The following is a 12,001-nucleotide window of genomic DNA, read 5'->3' on the forward strand; positions in this document are numbered from 1 at the left end:
GTATCAAATAAACTCCGATTAAACTCACTTTAACAACATTGAAACCGTCTCGTCAAACCCTACAATCTTAAATCTTAGGTTTCACTTTTAGACTTCGCTTATAAATTTTAGAATTTTTTGTTAGAGTTAAAAACATCTATTGTTAAAAAACTCACTATTAGGTATGACCGTATGACTGACCATTAGAAAACTAAAATTATTAAAGAATTAAAAGAGAGAAAAACACGCGGCTGGTAAACTCCATACCAATTTCTCCTCCCTCCGGCTTTCTGTCGTTTACCCTGCTCATTGATTTTGTCATCGTAAAATCTTACCACTAACCCACCTCCACTTTCAAGAATTTCGCCAACACTTTGCTGAATTCTTCGGTAATCTCACTTTAACTTATCTTCTTTGGTGCCAATTCATACCGATCTTGGTGTTTCTAGTCAAATCCCTTGTGGGTTTTGTTGGGTTTTCGGTTATGTGAACTGGGTCGAAAAGATTTTTAAGTTTTATTGTTGTTTAGCGAAGAAAGTTCTTGTCTTTTTAGAAGATAAAGATTTGTTTTTTTTTAAGTTTTTTTAATGGGTTTTGTTGGGTTTGAATTTTGAAGGTGGAAAGATGGAATTACAGAGTGAGTTTGAAGAATGGGAAGCTTGTTTTCAGAATAATAATGATAATGATGAGGATGAAGATGATGAATTAACTATTGATCCTGATGTATCTCTCTCTTATATTGTAAGTAATTGTCAATTTTGATTATTTGTTATATACTTATATGGATATGTTTTGTAATGATTAATGAAACTGTGAGTTTAAGTAATTAGGATTAAATTTTATATATATATATATATATATATATATATATATATTTTGGAAGTTGGATTTTGCTAGTTATAGAAAAACTCATGAATTTTAGCAGGTATTGCCATAGCTTCGAAACTAAGAATTGATACGTAATTAGCAAAATTCATCATCATCATACTCAGTAAATCTGACCAATAGCAAAGCTAAGGTAAGGTCTGAGGAGGGTAAGATGTAGACAGCCTTACCTGTACCCTGTAGGAATAGAGAGGCTGCTTCCAGTGAGACCCCCCGGCTCGATAGTAGTTTTGTATCAAGCCTTGGACATGAGGCACATAACACTCAGCAATCGGGACAAAGGCCGATTAGTGCATGTACCCTTTTGTCTTTCGGCTATCAACCCCACCAGATGATGCATGATTAGTCGCCCGCCGCTTTTAACGTTATTTTCACGAAATTAGTAAAATAATATGCAACAATAATTAGCGAAAGTAAGGAAATAAATAAACGCGTGAATTTAGGCAACTGATAATTTACGCGTGTTAATAATCGGTAGCTCCAAACGTAGCCCACGTTATGCTCTTTTAAGTTGGGCCATTTCCTGACCCGTTTGCTCATCAAGTTGGTCCAAGTAGGAGTATGCTAGCTCCATACTGATTATTGGGATAAATGTAAAAAAAAAAAAATACAAGAATTACCTAACATTTCTAACTTTTAAATGAAAACTATTGCTGTAACTCTAGGATGAGAAAATTCGAACTGTCTTGGGAGATTGTCAGAAGGATTTTGAAGGTCGAATGTCGGCTGAAAATTTGGGTAAGTCAGATCATCAGTTGTAAGCTATTTTTTCTGTTTCTCAACCCCCCCCCCCCCCCCCCCCCCAAAAAAAAAAAAAAAAAAGGTGGTCATCTGAAAGATGAAACTGAAAGTAAAATCTTGATGTGAAATTTGGTTATATGCAGGGGCGAAGTTTGGGGATTACGGTTCATTTTTGCCCATGTATCAGCGTTCTCCGGCTTGGCCTCGTTCAGATCCACGCACAAAAGATCTTAATTACAGCGCACCCGTATCTCCAAATGATGCACCTATAGAGGTTTTCTGTTTGTCGGGATTTGGAACATTATATTTGTATTCCGAGTAAAATGCACGGATAGTCCCTGTGGTTTGGTGAAATTTCACCTTTAGTCCCCAACTTTTCAAAATTACACTCTTAGTCCCTGTGGTTTGACAAGTTGTTACTCGGATAGTCCCCAAAGCGGATGGAGGTTAGTTTTTCTGGTTAAGTGGTGTGAAATCACAAGGACTATCCGAGTAACAACTTGTCATACCACAGGGACTATCCGAGTAACAACTTGTCAAACCACAGGGACTAAGAGTGTAATTCTGAAAAGTTGGGGACTAAAGGTGAAATTTTACCAAACCACAGGGACTATCCGTGCATTTTACTCTTATATTCCATTAGCATTATAGTTCTTGATTTTGTTTTAATGGTTTAACGTTATAACTCTTGAACTATAAGCGTAAGCATGCGTACCCTAAAATTTGTATGCGTATGCAGGGTGGTAATCAGAACTCTGTTTCCCACTCAAATGCGTCACAACCGATAAGAAACGGGTCAGCCTCCTTTAGCGGCATATCAGGGTCGGCACCTAGGAAGTCAAAGTCAAAGTCAAACAGTAAATTGAAACAAGAAGTCAACACATCTCGTGGTAAAAAGTCCAAATCCGTTAGCAACTCTGCTAACGATTCTGACCAGAAGTCGCTAATGGTTCGAAATGAAGTTGGCTCTGATCACATGTTGAGTAAAAGAAACGCTGAAATCTATAGTGGGCTTGGGCTCGATTTTTCACCGTCATCTTCATCGGAAGCCAGTCCAGTAAATAGTGAATGGTTTTTTCATGGGCCTCAAGATGGGCCAGATGAGTCTCCCACTAGTATTCTTGAGGTTTGTAGTTCTACACTTCTATCAACATTTTAGAGTAAAAATGCCGTTTTCGTCCCTGAGGTTTGGCCAATTTTGCGACTTTCGTCCAAAGGTTTGTTTTTCCGCATCTGGATCCAAAAGGTTTGAAATCTTGCCATTTCCATCCGGCTCGTTAACTCCATCCTTTTTTCTCCGTTAAGTCAGAGGTATTTTCGTCTTTTTTGCTAGCTTAAAGGGCACTTCGGTCTTTTTCACTTTATGTAAAAAGACTGAATTGCCCTTTAAGTTAACAAAAAAAGACTGAAATACCCCTGACTTAACGCAGAAAAATGGACGGAGTTAACGAACCGAATGAAAATGGCAAGATTTCAAATCTTTAGGATCCAGATGCGGAAAAACAAACCTTTGGACGAAAATCGCAAAACTGGCCAAACCTCAGGGACGAAAACGGCATTTTACTCAACATTTTATTATCAGTTCTCACGTTGGAAAGCTTACGGATTTTATATTTAATATTGCAACAGATGATGACTGCGTTTCCAGTTTCGGGAAGTCTTCTATTATCTCCTCTTCCGGATGATGTGTTGCACTTGACCGAAACGAAGTCGGATGATAATAATCGCGGACCCAAAATAAGCCAAGAAAATATCGTGACAGCTTCTCACGGGTCTGATTTGGTCAAAGTTGACCAAAACATCGTTGGAGAAAAGTCAAAGTCAACTGAAAAGAACTCAGTCTCAGTGGAATCAACAAATGGTGTTTTACCAAAAAAGGAAACGAGTGTGGACAATTTTGCCCCTGGGAATAAGACGTCATCTTCAGGTGGCAAAAGGAAAGCCGAAGGTGGTTTAAAGAACGAATCTTGTACATCTAAAACTAATAAAAATCACAACTGGTCAAAGAACATTGGTGGGAAAGTCAACGAGACTTATAAGGATTTCTTCGGCGAACTTGATATAGAACAGGAACATGATCAAATGGATTTGGAGAAACCTTTGGGGGACGTTAACGTAAAAGGCGCACCGGAAAATGATAGTTTATTCAAAAAGAAATTAAATGGAAAGAAAAGTCAAAACGTCTCTGCATCAACAATGGGAAATGGGCTAGAAGCTGATGCAGCGGGTCAAACGGTAGTTCCGGTGGTCAACGAAGATTGGGTTTGTTGCGACAAGTGTGAAAAATGGCGACTTCTTCCACCTGGACAAAATCCGAGCAGCCTTCCCGAAAAGTGGATTTGTGACATGCTTGACTGGCTGTAAGTTTTTTTTAGCATGTGTTTTATAATATAAAGAGGAGTAAACTTCCGTTTTGCTCCCTGTGGTTTGGTCACTTTAACGGTTTAGCCCCAAACCTTTAAAAATAGCCATTTTACTCCCTGGTGTTTTGGTTTTGTTGCCAGTTTGCTCCCTGTGGGGAGCAAAATGGAAAAACAAACAATTTGGATGGAGTTAGAGGCGGGGAGCAAACTGGCAAAAAAACCGAAACATCAGGGAGTAAAATGGCTATTTTTAAAGGTTTGGAGCAAAACCGTTAAAGTGACCAAACCACAGGGAGCAAAACGGAAGTTTACTTTGAGTAAAATGGCATTTTCGTCCATGAGGTTTGGGCAGTTTTGCAACTTTCGTCCAAAGGTTTGTTTTTCCGCATCTGGATCCAAAAGGTTTGAAATCTTGCCATTTTCATCCGGCTCGTTAACTCCGTCCATTTAACTCCATTAAGTGAGGGGCGTTTTCGTCTTTATAGAATTTTTTTATTAAAATTAAAAACACTATAAGAAATAAAGATCCACCTATGTTGACTTTCTCCCCACCCAAACCTTTTAATCATCACAAAAATATCTAAAAAGACAAAAATACCCTTCACTTAATGTTAAAAAATGGATGGAGTTAACGAGTCGAATGAAAATGGCAAGATTTCAAACCTTTTGGATCCAGATGCAGAAAAACAAAGTTTGGACGAAAGTCGCAAAGCAAACAAACCTCAGGGACGAAAATAACATTTTACTCTTTAAATTTTAATTTCCGTTTGACCAAAATCAATATATTTAACATGTGTCTAGGCCCGGAATGAATCGTTGTAGCATCAGTGAAGAGGAAACGACAAAGGCTATAACCTCTCGTTTTCCCGGTCCTGTTCCCGGTTCTCAACCCGTTCATCCTAGTGGGCCCCACTTAGGAGTGATCTCACATGATGGACCCCACCAACATTTCGGTTCAGAAATTACGTCTTCTAGTGTCAAGAAAAAGCATGGATTAGAAGATTTAACTTATGAAGCCAAGTGGGACGGGCCTTCGCTATCATCTAACTCTTCAAAGAAGAAACGTCACTCCTCATGTAAAACCCGAAGTGTGAACGGTATAAATCATTCTTCTCTTGTCAGTGAAGTAGAGTTTCAAGATTCGGGTCAATCTCGTGATGTGATCGTGGAAAAGGACAAAATAAAGCATGAAGAGGACAATAAAATACGTGAAAACTTTGCAGATGAAGGTACTTCGTTGATTTGTTATTTGTTCTTACACTTATGAAACGGGTCAAAAAGGGTTGTTTGATTTGATTGATATAAAATATGTTTGTCCATTTTTATAATAAATAACAAGTGTGTTAAGTGTCAGTGGCGGATCTAGAAAATCTTCGTAGAGGTAACGTTTTATAAAAAACGGTAACGAAATCGGAAAAACCTCAAAAAAACAGCAAATTTTTCCAAATTTACACTACCGCCAGAGCGCCAAGCGGTAGCGGAGGCTACCCCTTCCCCTAAGGTAGGTCCGCCCCTGTTAAGTGTGGTCAAAAAGACTATAACTAGTTGACTACACTAATACCATAATTTTGTAAAATAAAATGATATATGAGGTTGTAAGCATTAAAAATACACTTCGGACTTTCAACTCATTTAACATGTTTCACTTTTAACTATGTTTTTTTTCGAGTAAATTGCACATTACGTCCTTTAACTTTGAGTCAAATCGCATTTAACTAACGAAATTACACTGGATGTCCTTTAGGTTACTGTTTCTCATCAGGCGGTGTCCTTTTGCCCTAACCCAGTTAATTTTTTTCTGTTAACTCTTAACACGGGCCACTGACATGAGGGTATAATGGTCATTTTCAAAATTACCACCTCTATTGGAAAGTGTATAATGTATTCCTTCTAATCACAATTTTGCAGGTAATAACATTCATCGCCTCAAGATCAGCAACAAAGGTGATAGCACTCAAGATTTTTCCAAAATTTCCAAGAAAGAAGATGGTAACGGTGGACCCCACATTGCAAAACGTGACAAACAAGATGTTCTAAAGAAAAGAAAGGAGGTGAATGAATTTGATGTGAAAGAAATAGGTGAAACCAATCACAGAAAGGAAAAGAAAGCAAGGGTATTGAAGTCTTTTGACGAAGGAATCTCTGTAAACAAAGTTAAAAACGTTAAAGATACGAAATTAACGGATTCTTCAAGACAATATACGGTTCGGGCCGCTGCTTCAAGCTCTTCAAAGATTTCTGATTCTCATAAAGCTAAACCAAATGATCAGGAATCAAAAGGGTCACCGGTGGAATCGGTTTCTTCTTCTCCTACGAGAATGTTGAATAATAAAGGCGTTGACTTTTTGACCAAAAATGTTGATAGCCGGCGTAATGAAGAAAAATCTAGAGGAAGAAACAAATCTAAGGAGTTACCGTTGAACGAAAACGTTAAAAATGATATTGTTGTTCAAGATTCCAAGAAACGTTCGAAGAAGGATGTTTCTATAAAAGGAAAGTCAAACGCTTTCCCACCAAAGGGTCAAAGTGAGATTGAACATAAAGAAAACGCTGGAAATAATACAACGTTGAAGGGTTCAAAACACGATAAGAAATCTCAAGATTTGAATATAAAGAATCGCACACCCGAAAAATATAAGGAGAAAACTCTTGATCCAACGGTTGTTCTTGTTCGGGATTTATCGACTCAAGCTACAACAAGTGCTTTAAGAGAGGCTACTAATCTTAAGCATATGGCTGATCGTGTAAAGGTAGTATCTTTTTCTTTCACATTAATTTTTATATTTATTGACGGGCCATTTTTAGTATGGGTTGAAACACGCTGGTTCGGGTTGGATAATTGGATTGACCCGCAAATACTTTTTTTGTGCATTTGTATTTTTCTTCTAAAACTATAGACCTGGGAAGCAAGTCAACCCATTTGACCGTATGAGATACACACTTCTATTTAACCCATTTATAAGGTGGTAAAATTGGTTGGGGGGGGGGGTGGTTTCGGTCATGGGTTGAAACGTGTAATCTTTTAATACACGACAGGTCGGCTTGATCCACAAACGTTGTAAGCATTAAATACACTTCGGGCCACCTTTACTCGTCCTATTCTCTGGTAAACGGGTCAAAATTGCCACCTCTCTTATATACTTGGTGAATACTCGCAGAACAATGGATCAAGCCTTGAAAGCCGAGCCCTTTATATGGAAGCAGCCCTTAAATTTCTTCATGTAGCCTCTTTATTCGAGTCCTGCCATAGCCAGACCGGGAGATACGGTGATATGATCCAATCAGTATCCATATACAGTAGCACTGCAAACCTATGCAAGTAATAAAAAATGTTTATCTTATCTTCTTTGGTTATGTTTCTATATATATATATATATATAGGACAAAGATCCGTTAGGAACCACCCTTTATTGCGAGAACCGCGAGAACCAATGTGAACACAACAAAAAATGCCTAAAAATAGCTAAAAAACACACAAAATTATTATTTTTTTTAATATTTTTATATAAAAATCGCTACTTTTAGTAGCCAAAATTTTTTTTATTGGCTACTAAAAGTAGCGATTTTAACATAAAAAATATTAAAAAAAAAATTTAGATTTTTTAGGTTTTTTGGGGGTTTAGTTTTTAGCATTTTAGCTTGGGGGGTTGTTTAGGTTTTTGGGGGGGGGGGGGTGGGGTAAGGTTTTTTTTAGGTTTTTTTAGCTATTTTAGGTTGTGTTCACATTGGTTCTCGCGGTTCTCGCAATAAAGGTGGTTCTCGCATGAACCTTACCCTATATATATATATGTGTAGAAAAAGTATCTCGTACATTACGGCTTAACGTACGACAACATGCGTGATTTGTTCTATAACATGCATGATTAATGTTTTCTGTATGCGTGATTATTGTGTTTCAACATGCGTGATTTTGGATTTTTGAGTTATAACGTGCGTAATTTTAAAATGAACGTGCGTAATTACCTGTCGTACGTGATGTACGTTAAGCCGTAATGTACGTTAACCTTCCTCTCTCTCTCTCTCTCTCTATATATATATATATATATATATATATAATATTTGACTAATTAATGATTGGTTATTAGATTCTGTGCTCATGAATATGAGAGAACCAAGGAGATGACCACTGCATCTTTGGCCTACAAATGCATGGAGGTCGCATACATGAAAGTCGTTTATTCTTCAACTTCAACTGCTTGCAAAGATGTGAACGAGTTGCAAACGTGTCTTCATATAGGTACCACCGGTCGATCTTTTTTATTCTTTTTTCCCGTCTTTCTAAATCCTTTCTTAGAGATATTGCATCTATGGTTTAAATGGTTTTGTGTCAAAACAAGCAAGGTTTTTGTATAGGTCAAAACGGGCCATGTTGACCCCAAAACGTTTTTGTCTCGTATTTAAAGTGTATGGGTAAGTTGTGTGTTAAAAGAAAAAATTACGGAAAACATAATATTATTACGAGAATAATCTGATTTCTTTAATAAAGAGATTTAGTCGGTTGTACGCATGTAGAATACACTTTGGACAAATATCATATTTTTTTTGGCCCGTTAAAAATAAAACATGAACCGAGTTGATGACCTTACTAATTCTAAAAATGATATTTAAAATAATGAAGAAAAGCTTACTATAGTTGATAGAAAATATTTTTTCTTATTAAATAATTTGAATTTTCTATAGAATTTTTATTCTTTTAATTATCAAGTTATTCAATAACACATAATTATTTTATTAAGTATTCTTTTTTTTATGATTTGATAGGCGAGTCTCCATCTTCCTCTGCTACTGCTACTGCTTCTTCTGTTATTGCCGTTAAAAGCAAACCCAACCTTACACGGATTCTTGACTTTGTAAGTGAACGTGTGAAAGATAGTAAATTTAAGGATAACGGGCCCTTTCAGTGGGTTCGGTAATGAGTTGAAACTCGTATTTCTTTTAAGTGGTTCAAAACGGGCCGGGGTCTACCGACAAACACTTCTATAAATATTTACTATATCTAAAAGAGAAAGGTCGGTGGACCTTTCTCTTTTAACCCTTAAATTTTGACACATTCACATATTAACCCTCAACTTCTGATAATTTCTTTTTTAGTAAATTACGTTTTTGGCCCCTGTGGTTATATCACTTTTACTATATTAGCTCAAAATAAGAATTTTTAACATATCTGCCCCCATGGTATCTATAACTAACCATTTTGGCCCCTAAGTCTAACCATTTTAGCCCCCATAGTCTCTATAACTAACCATTTTGGCCCCATGATCTCTAGACTTATGGGCCAAAATGGTTAGTTATAGAAACCATGGGGGCAGAGATGTTAAAAATTCTTATTTTGGGCTAATATAGTAAAACTGATATAACCACAGGGGCCAAAAACGTAATTTACTCTTTCTTTTTTAACCCTCAACTTTTGACAACATTCATTAACCCTCAAACTTTTGAAAACATTCACTATTAACCCTCTTTGACATGAAACACTATTAACCGTCATCTATAAGTAAGTTACACATTTACTTCTAACTTTTGGTTATTGACAACTTTAAACCTCCAACCTTTTCTACTTAATAACTTGAAACCTCCTTTTGTTTAAGTTACTTTTACAACTTTACACCACAACGTGCGACACATCATTATACATCTATGCTTGAGCACGTTAGTGTCTAATTTTTCTTTTACGACTTTACACCACTGTCTAAATTACTTTTCCAACTTTACACCGCAATGTCCGAGACATACTCTTTTTTATATATGTCTAATGACGTTAATGTCACAAACGTAACGTGTGTAACAAAGTTAAAAAACGCGTAATGTCACGTTCATTACGCGTGTAACGAAGTCACAAACGCGACTTTGCCGCCGCAACGCGCGGCACAAGTCAAAGTTCTATTTATCCTAAAAGTAATCTTCTATTTTTGAAGAGTAAACTTCCGTTTTGCTCCCTGTGGTTTGGTCATTTTAGCGGTTTTGCTCCAATAGTTTAAAAATAGCCATTTTCCTCCCTGATCTTTCGAGTTTGTCGCCAGTTTGCTCCCTAGTCTTTCGAGTTTGTCGCCAGTTTCCTCCCTGATGGAGTTAGAGGCTGGGAGCAAAATGAAGATAAGTTAGAAAAATCAGGGAGGAAAATGGCTATTTTTAAACTATTGGAGCAAAACCGTTAAAATGACCAAACCACAGGGAGCAAAACGGAAATTTACTCATTTTTGAATATTGAAAGTTAAGAAGTTGTAAGCATTAGAATACACTTTGAGCGATCTGTTTGACGATAACATATAACTTGCAGGCGCAAAATGTAACTAATCAACTCATTTACTGTGAACACGTCGAAACTGCCACCTGTGAATAAATTAATAAATTCTTCATGGTTTAGAGATTTTTACTCTGAAATAATTTGCAGGCGCAAAATGTAAATTCGGCAATGGAAGCCTCAAGGAAATCAAGGATCGCACTTGCGGCTTGTAGTTCAAAAGACGAGGCTGTTATATCTGCAATTAAAAGGGCTCTTGATTTTGATTTTCATGACGTTGATGAGTTATTGCATCGGGTTCGAGTGGCAATGGAATTAATTAATAGGTGATTCAAGCATTTAGAACATGGTTGAGATGTGAGGCGATTCGGAAAACGCCTCACGGCCTTGAGGCGGCATCTCATGCACATTTGGGTCAACTATCGCGTCCGTGAAGCTCTTGCCTCGCACCTCACGTTTTTGGACGTAAACGCTGTCACGCTTTTTGGAACCAAGATTTGGAACTAAGTGGAAAGTTAAGCCACAAGCACACTTATCTTCACCGGTCTTTTTCAGTCATCTTGAAAGAAAAGATCTCCGTAACTGGACAGATTATTATTCAGTCGGAAAGAAGGATGATTCCGATATGTTAATTTGTCATCAAGATTGTTGCTTTCGAAGAATCCCAAGAACAATGTGTCGTTAAGGTGATTATCGACTTGAACGATCAACTTGCAGCGTAAAAAGAACATAAAACCGACAAAGCTTCAGGTAAAGCATAGTTGTATTTTTTTTTTTTTTTTTTTTGAGTAAACTGCCATTTTGGTCCCTGTGGTTTGGTCACTTTTGCCACTTTAGTCCAAAACTCAAACCTTTTGCATCTGGGTCCCTGTGGTTTCAGTTTTATTGCCATTTTGGTCCAAAAATGAAATTAGGTCATATTTGTCTTATAAAATCCTGCAATTTTGTCTTTTTCCTCAGGAGCAAATCAGGTCATATTTGTCTTATAAAATCTAGTATTTATTTATAAAAATGAAATTACCATTTTGCCCCTGAGGAAAAGGACAAAATAGCAGAATTTTATAAGACAAATATGAACTGATTTTATTTTTGGACCAAAATGGCAATAAAACTGAAACCACAGGACCCAGATGCAAAAGGTTTGAGTTTTGGACTAAAGTGGCAAAAGTAACCAAACCTCAGGGACCAAAATGGCAGTTTACTCTTATTTTTTTAATGAAAATTAGTAATGGCAAAATTAACCTTCATTTTCTGTTTGGCTGCAGTTTATATATCTGTACATAATGGAGTTTTTGAGTTAGATTGCTTTATGCAGTAATGGAAGTCATGGAGTAAATATTAATTGCTTAATGTTGTGGTTACAAGGTTAAAATGGTAATTTTAAATGCCCATTGATCTGCTTCAGTACAAGAAGTATATACAAAAGTTGTAATTAGGGTTTGACATAGATGTCTAGAATTTAGCTTGTGTATAGTTAATATATTGAAGTTGTTGTACAAGCAAAAATACACGTGTTTCGACTCGATTAATATCCTGATGTTTAATTATATCTTTCGTGCGTAAAGTTTTAGATATAATGATTTAGAAGGTTGTATGCATTAAAGTTACACTTTGTTCGGGTTTTGACCCATCAAGATGGGAAATTTTAACTTGTTTATACAAAAGAGTTAATGTGGGTTGTATTAATTGGTAGTTTGTTGAATGAAGTAAAAGTAAAAAAAAATATATATATATATAAAATTTAAAATCTCACATTTACCTAATAAAAAATTAATTTTAATTATAATGGTCC

The 12,001-nt window shown here is 36.5% G+C and overlaps 1 protein-coding gene across 1 annotated transcript; it reads left to right on the forward strand.

The window, feature by feature from the left end:
* The first annotated feature begins 212 nt into the window (after positions 1-212).
* On the forward strand, positions 213-11,758 carry LOC110910163. Its single transcript, XM_022154871.2, has 13 exons — positions 213-368; positions 596-720; positions 1,530-1,602; positions 1,749-1,879; positions 2,345-2,731; positions 3,235-3,965; positions 4,770-5,197; positions 5,877-6,718; positions 7,127-7,287; positions 8,054-8,205; positions 8,730-8,818; positions 10,360-10,959; positions 11,475-11,758. Exons 2-12 carry the CDS (start codon positions 604-606, stop codon positions 10,537-10,539), a joined length of 3,291 nt encoding a protein of 1,096 aa, XP_022010563.1. The 5' UTR covers positions 213-368; positions 596-603; the 3' UTR covers positions 10,540-10,959; positions 11,475-11,758.
* Positions 11,759-12,001: the final 243 nt, after the last annotated feature.

Source organism: Helianthus annuus, chromosome 15, assembly GCF_002127325.2.
Source record: "Helianthus annuus cultivar XRQ/B chromosome 15, HanXRQr2.0-SUNRISE, whole genome shotgun sequence".
NCBI classification, from domain to species: Eukaryota; Viridiplantae; Streptophyta; class Magnoliopsida; order Asterales; family Asteraceae; genus Helianthus; species Helianthus annuus.

Excerpts from the sequence above, each read along its gene's own strand:
- LOC110910163 (XM_022154871.2), top strand. The coding sequence starts at position 604 with ATGGAATTACAGAGTGAGTTTGAAGAATGGGAAGCTTGTTTTCAGAAT. Across the intron at positions 3,966-4,769 it reads TGTGACATGCTTGACTGGCT|GCCCGGAATGAATCGTTGTA; the intron begins GTAAGTTTTTTT and ends ACATGTGTCTAG. Across the intron at positions 8,206-8,729 it reads GCAAACGTGTCTTCATATAG|GCGAGTCTCCATCTTCCTCT; the intron begins GTACCACCGGTC and ends ATGATTTGATAG.